Here is a 20,459-nt window from a genome sequence, read left to right as displayed (position 1 = left end):
TTGTGGAACCAGAAGGAAAATCCGACAGAAAAACTTTTCTATAATTTGTTCAATTTGAAGATTCTCATATTTTATTTAAAAAGTACAAAATGGAGTCATAGAATCACCAAAAAATAATACAGTGTGTTTTGACCGTTGAGTAATGAGGCTGATTTTTTTCACAAGATTTAAGAGTCACATAGAGTATAAGACTAAAAATGTGTCTTTTCCTCAGCCAGGAGCAACAGAGTGAGACCAGCCAAGAAAAGTGAGTCATATGACCACGGTTTGACACAATTGCCAATGTTGTTTTACATTTCATGTGTCCTCTGGAAGGGCGAAAGTGGAAAATCAGACCCAGTTGTGAAGTTTAGCTTTTTCACATTCTGCCAGCTACCCTATGATGGCGTTATATGCTGTATTAGGACTAGAAATGGGACTTTAGTTCTAATACCTAAATTTCCCCTCTATCCAAGTTCTTAAAATGTGTTGAAAATAGAGAGCATTGTGAAGTTAATTTCTCCTTATGTCATTGGACAGTCTAACTTGGTATTTTGTTCTCTCAATGACTTTAATTAAAATTATACTAACACAACAACGTAAAGCAATTATACTCCAGTAAAGATATAAATATATATATATATATAGTATTCACAGGAAAAAAAGAAAGAATTCGGAGTTAAAAAGAATACCATGAAAGGGCAGTGCTTTTATAGGAACTGTTTAAACTGGACTGACTGTCCACTGTCTCAGTATACTTGCTAAGGAAGCTAAGGGCTCATTTAATTTTCGTGTTAGCTTTGCTTCAAAAACTAACAGCCACATTCCCAGGACCTGGTCAGCCCTTAATCAGATAAAATGTTTATTGATTTTCCACTTGGTCCTTCCACTCAGCTGCTAAGTGCATAGACGGTTCTGAAGAAATCAGACTTTAATTGAATGTATGTGTCATATCAATGCACCACTGCCAACTTGAAGAAACTTAGAGTAACGCCTAAGATTTATTGAGTGTTTATAAATGGGGCCAGAAGCTTTGCATGAATTACCTCATGTAATCTTCAGGAAAGTTCTGAGTATTATAAGCAATTTTAATTTGCAGTTAAGGACATAGGCTTAGGAAAGTTATGAAACTTGTCTCAGGTCAGTCAAAGGGATACACAGCTGTATGTTTAGATCTGCTGAGTAATATCTGGAGTTTCTGGGACTCCAGTGCCAGAAAGATCACGAAAAATGCAGACTTGGATGATAGGGATGGAAAAGAAGGTGCGCTAAAATCAGGTCCCAGAGGCCCAGTCCTAATCTTGCCTTCCTGACCAGGGACAATCTTGACCAGGCCTGTCTGATCACACTTCAAGAAAGATGGCTCGTGGCAGGTTCTCAGAGCAAACTTAACTCTACACAAGCCAGGGACAGGTGTGGGGAGAGGGGACTGAGAAATGGAAGACGTGGGAACGCTGTCCAGGCGGGGGGGAAGAGAGGCGGTGGGCCTCCAGGCAGGTACCCCTTTGCAGCCCACACAGGAGCCAGACACTGACATGAAAAAGCAGCAAGCTCCGGGAAGGCCCTCCTGCGCCGCCCGAACGCTAGGCCAAGGCTTATCCCTGACCTTGGTAAAGACAGATACCCGCGATAGCTCAAAGCCGAGGAGTTGCGGCGGCAAGGGCGCGCAACACTACGGTCTGGAATACGCCCGACGCGAGGAAGCATACGAGCGCGGCCGGGCCGGGACTTTACCCGTGATCCGCCCCGGCCGCGGGCCCCTTCCAGCATCTCTTCTCCGTCAGCCGGAGCCCGGCCCCGGAGGTCCCAGGACGTCACCGAAGCGCGATCAAGCCTCCAGCCCGCCCCCTGCGCGCCTTCTTTTTCCTCCCGTTCGGTGACGTGGAGGCCCGGGCCGCGCCTGCTGACACACTCACACGCTCGCTTCGGCCCGGCCTGCGCCTACCCGCCCCGCCCAACCATGGCGGCTCTCACACGCCTCTCCTCCAGCCTGCGGTTCTGCGCCTCCGCCCGCCGCCCCGGGGGCGCCTGGTCCAAGGTAAAAGTGCGGGTGAAGAGCAAGGCCGCGCGTCGAACGAGTGCGGACGAAACCCCGAGTGTTGCCAGCGTTTTCTCCTCTGCCCGTACCCACCCGCTCCAGTCTGGGAGCCGTCATCTTGGGCGCAGTACCCAAGGCCCCGAGACGCGACGACGCCTTCCTTGCCTGGCCGCTCTGCCGCATGGCCTCCTTGGCTTGGTTCTACACCTGCTTTCCCGATGGGGCGAAACGAGGCAAAGAAGCGCGCGGAGAGGCTGAGGGGCAGGAGGACGCCTGGCAGCGCCGCCGCGCCCTTCGGGGCACGCGTCTCCGCTTCGCTGGCAGCCTTCTGGGAAGGGGCTCTGGCGGCCGAAACGGGACGAGGAGGGTTCGCTTGTTTAAAGGGGGCAAGGGGCGACGGCTGTAGCTGGTAGGTTTGCGCTCCGATTTGGGAATCTCGGGGCAGAGGCGCCTCTAGAGGCCCGGAACCCAGCGCTGGGCTAGCCAGGGGTCGGCTTGAGTTCACCGCCAAGGGGATGGAACGCTGCGCCCCACCATCCAGATAGGGCTGCGCCGCACCTCGGCGGTGGGACGGGGAACCCGGACTGGAGCCCTTGCCTGGTTGTTTACCTCCCCACGCGGAGGATCCTGTAGAGGATAGGCGGTGGCTAGAGCGCGGGCTTCGGGCGCCGGCGTCCCTTCTTCCGAGGCTCCTCGGGATTTCCGATTTCAAAGCCTTTTGCAAACCTTGTTTCGCCTTCACTGCAAACACTTTACGAGTGGTAGTATCCTGAGGCATTCGCGCCGCGATTGTTGGCTGATGTGTGGTCTTTTTTTGCCCCATGCTCTGTCCCCGCCTGTAAGCCCACGTCCCGGTGCGGTTCCTATTCCGAGTCCTCGGACAGGACCAGATCTCTGAGTCTTGGGGGGTAGCTTACCTCGGCTACGTCCATCACCACGGGAGCCTTTTCCTTGGAAGAGACAAGGAAAAGTGATGTTTTTACTTAGCAGCGTTTTGAATAATAGTTCCGAGCTTGAAAGCGTGCCTTGCACACTTGAGTACTCACAGGGAACTCCTGCCCCGTCCCATTGCTCTTCCTTCTTCCCCACGTCCACTCTCTGAGAGCGGTGAACGCAGAGGGGCCACCAAGCCCTGTAGGTAAGTGCTAGGATGATTAGAATCATCCTATCATCCCAAATCATCCTAGAACGGTTTACTCATAAATGCTTCTTAAGAAGCATTTTGATAATTACAGATAGCTTTGGATATGTAAAGCATTATTAAAAGGGAATTCGACCTTCAGTCAGATGGCTGTGGGCGCTGAAACTAATGCAGATCAGGACACAGCGATATCCTTGGGCCAAGGTAAATATCATTCTTTCTTTTGACAGTTAATTATTTGCCTAAGTGTAACTTACTCATTTTCTTCAGTATATTGTTAAACTATTCCCGAAACCCAGCAAACCTCTTCTTAGATGGCCGAGCTACAAATTACGGGTTTTTCTGTATCTCATCTCTCCTCTCAGGTTTGATTATCATAGGTCCAACTCCAGCTTCCCTGTGTTCCTTCGGTGCTTGGCACTTAGGGCTCTTACTCCTTATTTAGCCCTTAAATCCTTACCTCCTGCTTGCATTAACTGTGACACTTGTGTACTTGTGTAACTTTTTGAATGTGTGTACATTGTCTTCATAACCAGATGAAATTTGCAGAGACCATATTGTATGCCTTATTCTCTGTCTCTCTCAACATTACACACTACCTTGCATAGAATAGACACTCAACACGTTTCATAGGTGGATGAGAGGACGCTGTGGGAAACTTATGTGGTAACCTTGAGATTTTTTCTGCTAACATACCCAACAGGTAAAATGAGATAGGTTTTTTTCTTTTTTATTTATGATAAACATGTCTTTCAAACTTGAGTTTGCATCAGAATTACCTGGAGGCTTTATTAAATAGATTGCTGTGTTCACCCCCAGAATTTCTGATTTAGTAGGTCCTAGCTGGAGCCCCATACTCTGCATTAATAAGTTCCCAGTTGATAATGCTTCAGGTCTGAGGACTGCACTTTCAGAGCCATTGCCATTGACTTCGACTAAAATAGACTGTTGACTTAAAATATATATATATATATATATATATATATATATATATATATATATATATATATATATATATGCACAACGTGAGAGTTGCGAGTTAAGTTTTATTTGAGGCAAAATGAGGACTGCAGCCCAGGAGACAGCGTTTCAGATAACTCTGAAACTGGTCGGAGGAGGCCAGGGGAGGGCCCAGGATATTTAGAAGTTTTGCAACAAAGAGCAGGTAATTGGGAACGTCAAAAGATTGTTGTTAAATAAAGAAAACCAGATATCTCAAGTTAAGGAATTTAGCACTTTTTTTCTCTGTATGGGAAGATGCAAGATTCTGGGCTCACTGAAATCACTCCTTTGATATGCACCTATCTGGGGCCTGTATTTTCACATCCTGAGTTTCCTCAGGGCTCCCTACAGGGAGTGGCTGCAGTCTGATGGCTGCTAGATGGTAGGTATTCTTTTCAGCCCTGAGTTTTTTCAGGGCTCATCAGCTCACATTGGAGGGCTTGCAATCGCTGGTGACGGTGACATTCTTTGTTTACTAATATGGCAGGAAATATTCAATTTCTCAGCCTACTTATTCAGACTATCAGACTTTTAATTTCTAAGATTAAAAATATGTTTTTGTGTGTATGTGTGTGTTAAGACAGAATCAAATAACTCCTTGCTACTTGAGGGTAGGGAAGAGGAGAAAGCTGTCTGTAACTCAAGCCCTTTCCTTTCTATCCCCGCCTCTACTTATTTACCCGTGTTTGGGCAGTGTGCCAGGGTATACCAAGCTCCTCATCTGACCTTGACCAAGGTTGAAATTTAAAAGGACAGAGGTCATTTGGGCAACCTATACCTTTGCAGGTCTCATTTGACTTTCAGTATAGTTCTCTTAAATTTTCTTTTGTATTAACTGACACTTTTTATGAAAGGAGTTTTTGGAGGAAGAAAAGAATGACAGCTCATTTTTGCTGCTACTTTGACCCCCTCGGGTTCTTTGTCTGGGAGACTGATAGGCTGTGGCTGTGAGTTTACAACCTCGTTGGGCTGGTTAAGGGACAGCATCTCAGGAGTCAGGTGTCATTCTCTTCTACTCCCTCTCTTTTTAGGTTGATTATATAATGAGAATAAAGGAGAGAGGATGTTGAGTATGAGTGATTGATTGCAACACAATCGACTTTATCATTTTTTCCTGTCCATATTGTGGATGAAGTGTAAAGAGGGAAACAGTTTAAAACTGATGGTGAATGCTTGCTAGATAGCCTGATTTGCAACAAATAGTACACTGGGGTAAGACTAACCATGCCTCACTTGCAGATAACAGTGTGCTACTTTTCTCCAGCATCCATAAACTTCAGGCCCCTTAGGGGAATGCGTGTTTTGGTGTGCTGTTCTTTACTTGTCCTTTCAGGAGGCATTCTCTGACACCCAAGATTGGATCAGGGTCCAAATATGTAGTATTTGTAGTATTGAGAGCAACAGTTGTGTCTTAATCCTTACTATCGATAGATTGAAATAAATAGTGCAGAACTTGGCACATAAATTTTGGCACAGTAAATATTTGTTGGTTGTGTTGCTATCAGAAATCGACGCTTGATGACACCGACATTGTGAATTTGAGTCCCAGTATACAGGTTATCTACTTTCTTTCACTCTTCCGAGGGGCCGCAAATGACACAGTTTTCCTTATATAATAAAAGATATTGGTCATAAGGGGATTCTGGTGATAATCTGTGGATAGAGTATGTCCATCCTACTACTAAGATGAACTACTTATAGCCCAGTTCTTTCAAAGATGAGCTAGTGAAATTGTATAGATAAAAATTGAATACATCGCTATACATGGAAAGCAGATGCATGTTTCCAAATGTTTATTCACTTAAAAATGTTTTTTAATGTTTTAGGGATGTGTTTGCTACTTTTCAACCAGCACACGTCTCCATACCAAATTTTATACGGATCCAGTGGAAGCGGTAAAAGACGTCCCTGATGGTGCAACAGTACTGGTTGGTGGTGAGTAATAGTATTGTTTTTCTTTTTATGGTAACAGCCTTATGTTTTCAGCAAAGCAGGGAAATTACAATGGCAAAGTATGTAGATTAGAAATGCCAATTATTTTATTACTTAGTTTATAAATGCCAATTATTGGAAATGCCAATTATTTTATTACTTATTTATTCATTATCTTATTTTTATTTATTTATTACACATTATCTATTTTTTATTACAGTGTCCCCTTCCTGAAAGCTTAGCAAGGTTTAGCACTTTATGTTTTACCTTTTCTTTCCTTTTGTGTTTCTTTTTCTATTATTTTGAAAAGCTGACACCTTAAATGGTGGTATCTTTTTTTTTTTTTTTTGCGGTACGCGGGCCTCTCACTGTTGTGGCCTCTCCCGTTGTGGAGCACAGGCTCTGGACGCACAGGCTCAGCGGCCATGGCTCACGGGCCTAGCCGCTCCGCGGCATGTGGGATCTTCCCGGACCGGGGCACGAACCCGTGTCCCCTGCATAGGCAGGTGGACTCTCAACCACTGCGCCACCAGGGAAGCCCTAAATGGTGGTATCTTATTAGTAGCTTTGAAAAATCCCTAGATTCTTGGGAATTCATTGATCTCATCAGCCCACAGCTAGTCACTCCTTTTGTTTCTCCTCATTTTATGAGTTTGAGAGCACATATGCCTCAATCTGTTAGTGAGTCTCCCAAGTTCTTTGCTTCTCTTTATTTGGAATGTCTTTTAGCACCACTGTCTCGCACTCATTAAACTTGCTGCCTGATTCTTATATTGTACATTTCTTTGGATTTCTAGGCCTTGGTCACAAAAATCAAGGCTTATTTATTTATTTATTTATTCTTGCTTTAATAGCTGCCAATTTAATATCTCATTGTACAGTTATAGAGTACCGTGTTCAACTACTCCTATATTGGTGGGGCTTCAAGTTAAGTCCATCTTTTTGTACCCAGAAAGTTTCTTCAATAAACATGCTTCTTCATAGATTCTTGCTTCCAACAGCTTTTGTTTAGATCTGGGGGCAGGGCTAAGGGAGTAAATAAAAGATGAAGAGCTGGTGAGGCACCCAGAAATGAAACAGCAGGAAGCTGTTGCATCTTGCCAAAGCCTTGGGAAAGTGGACTGCCGTGTCCTGAGGCAACCTTGCTGAGAGGTCCATGCAGCAAAGGACTGAGGCCTGCTGGTGTTGGAGGGTCTCCTGCAGAGGCAGGGGGTGGCTGTGGCTCACCGCGAGGACAAGGACACTGGCAGCAGAAGTTCTGGGAAGTACCCCTCGGCATGAGCCCTTCCAGAGTCCGCCATTAGCCCCACCTCAAGGCTTATTTTTAAGGCTGCTCTTCATTCATTCATTCATTCATTCAACTCAGCAGTCATTGAACTTTAGACCCAATACCATTTGAGGAATTGTGGAAGATGTAAAGAAATGAAAGTCATTGGCTTAGGCTTCTAGATCTGCAAAATCTACCCAGGCATATAAAACAAACATGCTTAAAAAACTGACTGTACAAAGGTTCAATTTTAAAGTGGGAAAGTAATAGATATGTAGTTAAATGCAAGAAGAACAACATGTAGCCGTATTAACACGTTGCACTTGGCCTTATACTTACGAATCAAGACTTGACGATGATGTCTGGTACTATATAATGATGTAAAACATTTGGATACAACTGTATGACCATTAATTTTATTTTTTTGAGGTTAATTTGTGCTTTTATTTGCCAGTAGACTTAACCAACGTGGCCTGCAAACTTTTTTGATCTAAAAGACACATTTTATATCACAATCCAACCAACATACACACGTATAAAATATGTATACATATATAAGTGAAACAAAAGTTTTGCCAAAAATGTCTATCCTGAGTGTTAATTCTTTTTTTTTTTTTTGAGACTTTTTTTTAAGCAGTTTTAGGTTTACAACAAAATGGACAGGAAGGTACAGAAATTCCCCATGACCCCCCTCCCCACACATGCATAGCTATTATCAAGAGTGGTAGCTTTTTTTTTTTTTAAACCAGGGATGAACTGCCTTGGTACATCATAATCAACAGGTCCACGGTTCATCTTAAGGTTCACTTTAACAAAGTGAATAGTGTTGCATGTTCTATGGGTTTGGACAAAAGTATAATGACATATATCCATCATTATAATGTCATACAAAGTATGTCACTGCTCATAAAAACTTATGTACTCTGTGTATTCATCTCCCCTCTCCCCTCAAATTCCTGGCACCAGGAATTTGATCTTTCTATTGTGTATTTATTAAGTTGCTGAGATATGCCTGTGCATTTTGCTTAGTAGGTCTAATAATGTGCTGGTATATTTTCTTTTTTATTAGAAAGAATGACACATACATTTCCCTAAAAGAACATTACCCTCTACACAAATTGTTTATCTTTTTGGCTCATTATAGGTTTTGGGTTATGTGGAATTCCAGAGAATCTTATAGGAGCTTTGCTAAAGACTGGAGTAAAAGGACTAACTGCAGTCAGCAACAATGCAGGGTAAGCGTGCATTTTTAAAACAATTGGCTTGAAAGAAATGACAGTCCTCCATGATACTGAAATGAAGTCTATCAGTGAAATGAAAAATTTCCCTATTGACAAGAGCAGTATGCTCAAGGGTCAAAAGATAATGTTTATTAGGACTTGTGCCACAGTCCAGTGGTTGACTCCACGCTTCCACTGCAGGGGGCATGGGTTTGATCCCTGGTCAGGGAAACCAAGATCCTGCAATGGAAAAAAAAAAAAAAAAGTATGTTCAAATTGAGTCCTTCATTTTAAAATTTAAAGATGTTCCTTTATGTTGTAGGTCTTTATAAAGGAAGATCGACATCCATTTTAGATCTGTTTCACATCTTTTCTTTTGGTTATGCCCTTACCCTAGATGATACATAAAGAATACCATCAGTCATTACACATGTTGCTGGTCTTGGTAAAAGGAGGAGGGTATGCAGCTGGCACTTAAGACAGTAGGCTCACATATCAAAATGGTCAAAAATGAGCCATAAAATTTTAATGATGAATGGCCTGCATATTAAGATATATTTAGTTATCAAGGAAAAAGCTATTTTTGTGCAAAATGGTAAATTGTCAGCTCTCTTTTAACAATGAAAGACTTTAAAGATCTTAAAAATGAAAGAAATTAACTGAATTGGCAGTTTAGTCTGTTATCATAAAAGCAATTTAGAAGAAATAGCACAGATTATTTAGGAAACAAAACTGATCTACATTTGTGCTCATTTTTTCCTTTGCTGAGTTTATTTATGCTATTATTTTCATTTGGAAGTCTCTCCACTTCTCTGCCTATCCACATCTTTCCCATCTTACAGAAGAAGCCCTATCTAATTATAGAACTGCTCTAGCCTTCATTGATCTTTCCCCTTTCTGAATTCCTTTGGAGATGGTTAGCCTTTCTTTGTGTACTGAATTGTATTTATTATCTCTGATGTATATTACAGGCCAATCCTGTTACTTGGAGTAGTTTTCTTTTTTCTTTTTATTTTCTGGCTGCTCCACGTGGCATGCGGGATCTTAGTTCCCCAACCAGGGATCAAACCTGCACCCCCTGCAGTAGAAGCATAGAGTCTCAACCACTGGACCGCCAGGGAAGTCCCTAGAGTAGTTTTCTATTTCCTGCTATGCTTAGCCTATAGTCTCAGAATCACCGAGAGTTGGAGCTGGACGGGATTGTAGAGATCATCTGTTCCAGTTCCCTCATTTAACAGGGGAAACTCATCTGTAATCAGGGAAGTAACTTGTTCATGATCACTTGACATTTCTTAAACACATCCTGTGCCCTTTGAGCTGACTTTATATTTATTAAAAATACTTTTGATTATCAGTACTTGGTTGGGTTTTCCTGTTAGCTCAGTGCTTACAAGGAGTGGTGTAGATCAATGTGAATTCTCCATGCAGAGTAAGTACCAATAACCTGCTTCGTTGAACTCAAAGAAGGCACTTTGCACACCCTCATTGGCAGTTGATTCTCATAATTAGAGGAGTTTAAATCCTTGAGGTCTATAGGGATGAGGGCTTTGTTTTGGTCCTTAGAGTCAGATAAATGAGGACAACTTAGCATCTTTTTTGGAGAACCAGTGACATGGTTTGAGTTGTTGGGTAAATGTAGAGAACATGGAATTAGAAGTAATGGTCATCACCAATATGTGGAATCGAAAAGAATGATACAAATGAACTTATTTACAAAACAGAAATAGACTCACAGACATAGAAAACAAACTTATGGTTACCAAAGGGGAAAGGGGGCAGGGGAGGTTTAAATGAGGAGTTTGGGATTAACAGATATATACTACCATATGTAAAATAGATAAACAAGGACCTACTGTATAGCACAGGGAAATATATTCAATATCTCGTAACAACCTATAATGGAAAAGAATCTGAAAAAGAATGTATATGAATATATAACCAAATCACTTTGCTGTACACCTGAAACTAATACAACATTGTAAATCAACTATACTTCAATTAAAAAAAAAAGAAGTAATGGCTATTTTCTCCTTTAGAAAAAGACTCCATCTATATAAGTTCTGCCTGAATTGGGAAGTCTTTCCAAAGCTCAGGATTCCTGATTGTCTGCTTTTGTTTTATTTGCTTTTAATGACCACTAAGACCTGTTGGCCTGAGGTACCATTTACTTTGCTATGGAGTATTAACTGTTAGTCTTGATAAAACAAACCCTACCTTAGGATCATTCAGATGAATTAATACTTTGATATGGATTGATTAGGAAGGCAGGAAAATTGCAGATGTTCTTTTGATTTTTGGAAGACTTTGACATATGAATTACAAGCCTGTGTAAACCAAAAGTTTCATGATATGCTATATGTCAACCAATTAAATCACAGAGCCAAGGGAAGAATAGGTGTGCTATATTAGTTATTTTCATTTCCTCGTGACAAGGTAATTTTGGATTACAGTTCTTGAAGGTGGGGATTTAGACAACTCCAAGGACAGCCCCACTTCCATGTAGAAGACTAATAAATACTGACAGGTAATATGTACAGCAGTCCTCCCTGATCCATGATTTTGCTTTACGTGGTTTCAGTTACCTATGGTCAACCTTGGTCTGAAAATATTAAATGGAAAATTCCAGAAATAAATAATTCATAAGTTTTAAATTACAGGCTATTCTGAGTAGTGTGATGAAGTCTCGGGCCCTCCTGCTCTGTCCTGCCCTGGATGTGAATCATACCTTTGTCCAGTGTACCCCTCCAGTTGGTCACTTAGTAGCCACCCCCGTGATCAGATTCATGGTCGTCAGATCCACTGTTGCCGTATCCTCGGTTATCAGATCCATGATCTGTATCGCAGTGCTTGTGTCCAAGGAACCCTTATTTTACTTAATAATGGCCCCCAAGTGCAAGAGTATTATGAACAGTGGAGAGCTGTTTCCTCCAGCCCTGGGCCTGATGGGATGAGGGGAGGGGGCTGTTTGGACCCAGAAGAAAGCCTTATGGAGAGGGCTATCCAATGTGCTACAGCCCGCCAGGGAGAGAGCCAAGGGAATAGATGTCCTGCTACCATTCTCCCCCCTCACCCCTCCACCTCCCTGGTGGTGCCTTTCACTGGCTGAACCCAATCAGCAGTGGATGGGCCCAGTCAGAAGCCAGAGGGCAGGGCACTCCATGATTCAGTCTACACAGGGCAGCTGCCCCAGGCTAGAGGTTGGAGAATGGATCCGGAGGGACACATAGCAAATATCCAGCATGAAGACTTGATGATTTTCATTTTTATTACAAAGGAGCCAGTGAGGAGGGGAAAAGTGAAATCAAGCAATAAATTCATTTGACAAATGGTCAACAGATGTTTATGTAGAACCCTATCTGGAGGAAGAGTTTCCAAGAGAGACGGAAAGGCCAGTTCAAGGCCCCTAGACAGGATGTCTGGTGTGTTTGAGGGACTGTAAGGAGGCCAGCAGAGGTAGAGAAATGAGTAAAAAGGAAAATGGGAGGCGTGAGGTCAGAGGTGTGAAAGGGCATCCCATCCCATCCCAGGGGGCCTTACAGTCCACTCTAGAGACATTTGCTTTTTTTACTCTAAATAAATGGGTACCAAAGCAGGGTTTTGAGCACAGCAGTGACATGATCTGACATTTTATTTTATACTTGTATTTTTGGCTGTCATTTTATGAGTAGATCGTAGCAGGCAGGAGTAGAAACAAGAAAGGTTATTGCAGTATCCCGGCAAGAGATGGGCTGGTCCCAGAGAGGGAGTGAGAAATGCTCAGATTCTGGATAGATTCTGAAGGTAGAGTCAGGATTTTCCAATAAGGTTGCCGTGAAATGTGTGTGTCAGAGATCACACCATGAATTTTGTTCTGAAGTAGTGAGGATGGGGCTGCCATCAGGTGAGATGAGGAAGGCTGCAGATGGAGCTGCATTGAGGGGAATAGAATTGTTTACCTGAAGAACTGAAGGCCTAGCTAGATAGTAATTAGCAATAGGTAAAAAACAAACAAAAAACGTAAAGCATTTTGTGTAATGTTTTGCAAGAGCGACTTTTTAGTGATTTGTCGCCCTCTAGTGGACAAGTGTGTTATCAACCTTCAGGGAATGCTCACATCTCAAAAATGCACTCTTGAAAATACTTGCTATTTAGGCTTTAGTTTTCTTTTGAACCAAGTAAGAATAAATCATGCAGGTATTTCTTTTACACCCATGGTGGGTGGGAAATGTTATTAGATTCAATATTGGAAGCTAGGACTATAAAACAAGTCTATCAGGAGGTTGACAGTTACCTGTTACCTGAACTACTTTAAGGTATTCAGTGTGTCAGGACAGTTGAGGGGAGGTTAGAGGCTTGGAAATGCATTCTGAGAATTAGGAAAGAGTTAGTTGAGCGGGAATGGCCACTTGTGGGCATGAGAAAAATGAGGAGGGAGAGTGAAGTCGAAGTTGGGAGAAAAGGAGGTTGTCAGGAGAAATATGAGTGGTTTGTCATACAAAATTTCAAGTTTTTGAATGTAAGTGATATTAATATTCTATCAGATGTCCCTTTGATTGTAAGCTGCTTGCATTTTCCTTCTAGGGTTGACAACTTTGGTTTGGGCCTTTTACTTCGATCCAAGCAGATAAAACGCATGATCTCTTCATATGTGGGTGAAAATGCAGAATTTGAACGACAGTATTTATCTGGTGAATTAGAAGTAGAGCTGACACCTCAGGTAAAAAAAAATTCTTTTTTTTTTTTTTTACAATACTAATTTATTTTAAAATTTACCTTTTTCTTCCTAGAAATTTCATTGTGTAAGAGAGGTAAAGTAGAATGCTCTTTTGCCAAATCAAGGAATTGTGTTTATAGGTCACACCTCTTGATTGCTAGAGAACTAATATTTTGTTGCTGTGCACTGAAAAAGAAGGTGAAAATATCTAGGCTTCAGGATAAAATTTTAAGTTTGGCACTATAATGTGTATTTCATTGGAGTGTGCAAAAGAAATTGCTGGAATGTTTGATTGTCCTAAAAGTCAATTCCTATGAATCACAGAATTAGAAATTTGTGGGGAATCTGGTCTTGCTGAGACATAAGAAAGTAAAGGCCATGGAGGGACTATATCACAGAGTAAGTGCTGGGATCAGAGCCCAGGTGTCTAGAGAGCTGATGCCATTACAAAGGAAGCAGTGATTACAATTAATCTAGCAAGTTTCTGCTCACTTTATACACCATTTCCTCTCCTAACTGATTGAAGAGTTTGTCACTGAGCAAAGTTTTTGAAGCCATATGAGTAAAACAAGGGTCTACAGGTTGTATGCATTACTCTTCCATTTTGACATGGTCTGCCTTCATCTCTGAAACTGAGCCCACCACTCTGCTTTATTCTATCAACAGAATGTATTATTACCACTGACTTCATCAAATTGGTAATAATGTAATATAGCAGAATTAAAAAAAATCCAATCATTAAATCACTGTATATGCTTATCTGGAGAGAGCAGGCATGGGAGAACTGATTTTTCTACCTGAAGCTTCACAGTGTTTTTCCAAGTCACACCTGATCACTCTACAGTGTTGGCACCTGTGCCTCTCATAGCATTACACATGCTTGATTTATCCAATCTTCATTTAAAGTTTTTTGAGAATAACAAAAGGTGTACTATCTTCATTGCTTGTGCCGCTTTCACAAAATACCACAGACTGGGTGGCTTAGAGAAGAGAAATTTATTTCTCACTGTTATGGTGGCTGAGAAGTACAAGATCAAGGTACAGGCTGATTTGGCTCTTGGTGGGGGGAGGGGAGAGAGGGAGAGGGACAGTGACAGGGAGAGGGAGAGCACATGCAAGTGAGTGCTCTGGGGTCTCTTATTATAAGGACACTAATCCTCTTTTATTTATTTATTTATTTATTTGCGGTACTCGGGCCTCTCACTGCTGTGGCCTCTCCCGTGGCGGAGCATAGGCTCTGGACGCACAGGCACAGCGGCCATGGCTCACGGGCCCAGCCGCTCCGCAGCATGTGGGATCTTCCCGGACCGGGGCATGAACCCGTGTCCCCTGCATCAGAAGGCAGACTCTCAACCACTGCGCCACCAGGGAAGCCCCACTAATCCTCTTTGATCAGGGCCCCACCCTTATGATCTCATTTAACCTTGTTGCATGTTGGGGGTTAGGGCTTCAACATGTGAATTTTGGGAGGAGGGGGGAACACAAATCTGTCCATAGCATATAGTTTTCATCTTCACATTATAGGTTGAGGTAACATATCCTTTGAGTTGTGGAGCTATTGAAAATTAACTTTTCAGTTACCTTTTTAATCTTTTTTTGTTTGTTTTTGACTGTGCTGGGTCTTTGTTGCAGTATGCAGACTTCTCTAGTTGTGGCGCACAGGCTCTAGAGTGCGCGGGCTCAGTAGTTGCAGCACATGGGCTTCTCTCTAGTTGTGGCGCATGGGCTTAGTTGCCCCGTGGCATGTGGGATCTTAGTTCCCTGACCGGGGATCGAACTTGTGTCCCCTGCATTGGAAGGTGGATTCTTAACCACTGGACCACCAGAGCAGTCCCTGCTTTTTTTTTATCTTTTGCATTATCCCTTATTTTGTCAGAACGCACATACATGGGAAAGGAACTTCCTTAATATTTCTTTCACATTCTTCCTTTAAGCTGAAAGAAGTCAGAATTTCCTGCCCCAACTTAGTGATGCATGAGTAAACATTGGCTCTGGGAACTCATTTTGCAGCCTGAGAGCCAGGGAGGAAGTGCTGATGAAGTGGTAGGGATTAGGACTCCCTTGGGGGTTGGATGTGGTGTCTTGGTGGTACCTACAGGGGGCCTGTATGTGGCAATAGTCGATCTTCATGCCTTTGCTCAGTTGGACAAAGAGGAGTATAGTATTCAGGGAGGGTGGACATAAAAAATATTTTAAAGTAGGGAGTGTTATTATGGTTGTTTCAATGATTTAATTTTTGTGGATGTTATTAACTTAAAATACCCAAAGTGCAGGGAAGAGTCACCTCTGTCCATCAGTTAGAACAGAGAACCAGGTATCTGGAAGGTTTTCAGTTACGTCACAGGTCCATCCTTCCTCAGAATATCCCGCCTATTCCAAATGACTCAGTGTCTGAAATCCCAGCTGTTAATCCCTTCTTTGAGTTTAGTATTTAAAGGCCCCAGTTCAAGTGAAAAATTGTTTTCAGGTTGGGACAATATTAACACACCATCATTAATATCTAAACCTAGGGAATTCCCTGACAGTCCAGTGGTTAGGGCTCCGTGCTTCCACTGCAGGGGACACGGGTTCGATCCCTGATCGGGGAGCTAAGATCCCACAAGCCGCGTGGCACAGCCAAAACAAAACAAAACAAAACAAAACAAAACAAAATCTGAACCTATTCTTACTACTGGTTAGCTAGTCAGTTATCTAGTCTGAATATGATGTAGCTAGACCGTAACAAGATGTTTCACATTAGGGAAGGTGTCAGGAAACGTCCGGGTCCAGAGTTATTACCCTGTGGGAAAACCAGGTGGAAAGGCAGGTGGTGGTGGAAGAGCTGGGGAAATTAGGTTTGAAATCGCTGGTCCCTAGAAGGGGGACAAAGATGATCAGAAGAAGATACAAAAAAACTTTACATATAGCTATTCCTACTCTGAAACAAAATTTGAATCTCTCTTGGCTTTTTAAAAACCATTTTACCTGTATGTTGTACTCTTTGTCTAGCTTGAATTTTTCCTTAGTTAGATAATGTAGTAGATAAAATACTTATGAGAATGGTTTAGAATAAATTCTAGATAGGTTTGAACGTTTTACATTATATAAAACACATATATTATATAAAATATAATATATATATATTATATAAAACATATATATAATCATAACATTTTTATTAAAGGTAAGGTTCAGGCCATGCCTACATAGAGCACACAGTAAAACACAAAATTTAACTGTATGTTTTTTAATGTATACAGTTAAAGTTACATACTTCAGATTTGGAAATTTATTTAAAAATATTACAGATAGACTGATGTAGAATGTGGTGTCAAGAAACCAGTGGAGACATGGATGCTGAAAGCACTAATATACAAATAAGCAGTTTCATTAAGAATTAAGGAGTAAGGATAGAGAGGTTGTTGTCTAGAAAGATAGTTACTATTTTACATAGATATTCTAGCCTGCGGTGTCATCGAGACAAACCAGAATGCACTGCTGGGTGTGGTTTAGATGGATAAACACCTAGAAAACAGGGAAGGTGCCTGTAAGTGTTTCTGTGTCTGCAGACAGAAGTGTGTTTAATGGACTTCTGATGCAGTGTTGTTTGCTCACTTGTAGGGCACGCTTGCAGAGAGGATTCGTGCAGGTGGGGCTGGAGTTCCTGCATTTTACACCAGCACAGGGTATGGCACCCTGGTGCAAGAAGGAGGGTCACCAATCAAATACAACAAAGATGGCAGCATTGCCATTGCCAGTAAGCCAAGAGAGGTAAGAAAGCTGGATATCTCTATCAGCACAGGATTCCAGGTGGACTCGTTGGGTAACTAAGTATAAAACCACACCTATGTGAGAACAAACACTGTCATTCATTCCGTAATGTAAACATGTTAGGTAAAATTTCTAGCTAAAACTGAGCATCTGCTAGTAATTTAAATCACATAGAGAGACCAGAATAAATAAATGAGAAGAAAAGAATCTGTAATCTGTAGAAGGGGTGCAAGTCAAGATTAATTTTATGGTAAGTTTTAAGAAATATAGGAGCATTGATAATTGCTGATTATGTTTATGTGGAAAATAGAGTAGATGTATGCTATATATGGTATTAAATTCTTCATGCTCAGGCCCCTTCTGGATGTGATTGAAGGGGGAGAAAAAAGCCAAAGAAATCACAAGTTTGTCTACAATCTTAAAAAGCGGGGTCAGTTATAACTATATAATGGAACAGAGGGTTCATATTATCTCCTTTGTCCTTCATTTTGTATACTGGACATATTTGAATAACTGAATAACTTAGTTTTATTTAAAGTGCTAGATAGTATGGGGTATCTTTATACTGGGTGACTTCACTCACATATTAGAAAAGAATAGGGACTTATCTGGCAATCCAGTGGTTAAGACTTTGCCTTCCAATCCAGGGGGTGTGAGTTCGATTCCTGGTTGGGGAGCTAAGATCCCACATGCCTCACGGCCAAAAAACAAAAATATAAAACAGAAGCAATACTGTAACAAATTCAATGAAGACTTTAAAAATAGTCCACATCAAAAAAATCTTTAAAAAAAAAGAAAAGAAAAGAACTCTAGATCTAGATATAGGTATTTGAGATACTCAGGTTTGAGCCAGTTTTTTTTTTTTTTTTTTTGCGATACGCGGGCCTCTCACTACTGTGGCCTCTCCCGTTGCGGAGCACAGGCTCCAGGTGCGCAGGGCCAGCGGCCACGGCCCACGGGCCCAGCCGCTCTGCGGCACGTGGGATCTTCCCGGACCGGGGCACGAACCCGTGTCCCCTGCATCGGCAGGTGGACTCTCAACCACTGCGCCACCAGGGAAGCCCTGAGCCAGTTTTTAAAATGACACAGGTCAGCTATAAGTTTAGTATCTTTCCATTCTCCCTGCCCACATGGCTCATGAGCGTTAACAAATGTTGCAGAAATGCTGAGCTTATCTCTAGGGAAGTGAAAATTTAGTAAATCAAGGGCTTTTATCACCTTTCTGCTTATAGGGATGTTAGCTCTGCATGTCTGTGTTTTGAGGGAAGATAAAGGTCATGCCCTTGTCCCCTGCTGTCCAGTGTTTGTCCAGCAGCGTCCTGCCTTTCTGATTACAGTGACCTATATTGACTCAAAGCTTTTGTTAAAATTTTTCATACTCTATCTTGCTTCTTTCTTTACCGCCTAATTAGGTTTAAAAAGTTTTTGACAAAGTAAAGGACAGGAACCTAATTATTAAGATGGATCTTGGTTAATATAGATAAAGAGGCCTGGCAAAATCGGGTGAATGCTTTGAGAGCTTGCTAGAAGTTACAGCATTAACTCTGCTGGTGAAAACATAGGATAGACTAGAATCTGCTCTGAATGCCTGGGTTCATTTCAGCCTGGAGTCAGGTGTAGGAATCTAGCAGTTTTGTCATTTTGTCTGCATCCCCTAGGAATACAACAATAATTTCTTGAAATGATTCTTGTTAGCTCTTTGTTGTCCTTGATTGTGGTGTGAAGAGGAAATGAGTGAATTCCTTAGGTCAGTGATAGTTATTGAGGACCTTCTGTTCGTCAAGCACTGGTCTAAGTGTGGTGGAAAAAGGGGTGTTCTAGACTAAGTCCCCCTGACAAGGAACAAATAGACAAACACACAATGTCAATACTGGAAGTGCTGTGAACACAAATCAAGTAGGGCAAAGGCAGAGAGAATGATGAGTGGTCAGGAAGGTGTGCTCCAGGCTGGGTCAGGGAAAACCTCTCTGAGTAGGTGACATTTGGTAGAGACCTGAATAAAATAGGGAATGAGCTGGGTGAAGATTATAGGTTTGTGCTCTAGTCAGAAGGAAGAGGAAGGACAGGGTCCCAGGGCAGCCTTGCCTCATGTGTGGAACAGCAGGGCAGTGAGACTGGAACAGAGTGAATGAGGAGAGAGTGGTAGGGTTGGAGGTTAAAGAGAGGCAGGAGCCAGACCACACGAGTTTGGCCTTTACTGAGTGTGGTGAGAGGACAACAGAGTGTTTTGAATATGGTGGGACAGTGATGGGATCTGAGTTACATTTTGGAAAGAGCACTGTGGCTGTTGGGTAGTGAGTTTTTTGCTGGAGACCCAACAGCAGAAGCAGGAAGATGGATGAAGAGGCTGTTGTATTAATCCAGGTGGGAGTGGAAGGTGGTTTAAACTAAGGTGGTAACAGTGGAATTTGTGAGAAGTGGTTGCAATTGGGAAATATGTTGATAGTAGAGCCAACAGGATTTACTGAGTAAGAAAAGACAAGAATCAAGCATGCTGCTTATTGAAAAGGGCCGAGCATGGGGGTAATCAAAGAGCTCTGCCTGGACTTGGTGCTTTTGAGACATTCATTAGCTTCCAAGAGGAGGTGTTCTGTAGGCTCGAGCTCAGCTCCGGGAGGGTTGAGAGCTGGGGTAGGAACTTTGGAGGCATCAACATGTGGTGTTTAAATCCATGGGACTGGGGCTGGAGTGTAGACAGAGAAGAGCTCTTTTGCATTTAAGGGTTTAGAGGAGGCCTGACATTGAAAGGTTGAAAAGAGGAAAAGGAGCAGCAAATAAGATGGGAAAGAGTGTCTAGTGAGTGGAGAGGAAACCCAGGGGAGTCCGGAGATTTGGAAGATGGGAACTTTTACAAAGGAGGGAGTGATCAACCATGTCAGAGTATGAAGAAGTTGGGTAAGAGGACTGGAAATTGACTATTGGATTTGGAAACGTGGAGGTCATTGGTGACCTTAAACAGTGATTTTTCTGGAGAAGAGGATTTTTCTGGAATGGTGAAAATTTGACTGGAGTGGATTCAAGAAAGGACTGAAAGATGAGGAAGGGGAGACTCTGACGTGCATAACTTTTTCAAGTGAATATAACAGCTAGTTTGACAAAGCCAATTCCTCCCCTGTTTTAAAATTTTAGAATAGTGAACACTTAGCAACTGCTGATGTGTAGACCCTTCAGGAAATTAGATAACTGGAATAGAAAGAAATGCCAATGTTTTTACTTTGCCCTGGCTTAGCATATATTTAGATGTATATGTAGTTCTCTAGATCTGTATGTAAAGGCTTCAACTATCATCTCTGGTGATGGCTGAAATACATAAGACTTAAACTATATTGATGTGTAGGTTACAAATGTCTTTCATATAATTTGTCTAAGTTCATATTAATGTGATCCTCATTCATCAGTGATTCCCTAAATTCATTAATCTTTTCTAACAGGAAAGT

The 20,459-nt window shown here is 42.1% G+C and overlaps 1 protein-coding gene across 1 annotated transcript in view; it reads left to right on the top strand.

Moving 5' to 3' along the window:
• Positions 1–1,880: 1,880 nt before the first annotated feature.
• The window catches only part of OXCT1 (3-oxoacid CoA-transferase 1), a 137,623-nt gene continuing 119,044 nt past the window's right edge, over positions 1,881–20,459 (top strand). The window contains exons 1-5 of the mRNA XM_060092843.1: positions 1,881–2,017; positions 5,987–6,095; positions 8,504–8,594; positions 13,140–13,275; positions 16,873–17,022. Of these exons, the coding sequence (XP_059948826.1) occupies positions 1,940–2,017; positions 5,987–6,095; positions 8,504–8,594; positions 13,140–13,275; positions 16,873–17,022 (564 nt within the window). The 5' untranslated portion in view covers positions 1,881–1,939. The remainder of the gene's footprint in view (positions 2,018–5,986; positions 6,096–8,503; positions 8,595–13,139; positions 13,276–16,872; positions 17,023–20,459) is intronic.

The sequence above is a fragment of the Mesoplodon densirostris genome, chromosome 3, assembly GCF_025265405.1.
Source record: "Mesoplodon densirostris isolate mMesDen1 chromosome 3, mMesDen1 primary haplotype, whole genome shotgun sequence".
Lineage (NCBI taxonomy): Eukaryota > Metazoa > Chordata > Mammalia > Artiodactyla > Ziphiidae > Mesoplodon > Mesoplodon densirostris.
The sequence above is the reverse complement of the archived record's forward strand: the minus strand, read 5'-3'. Positions and strand labels throughout refer to the sequence as shown.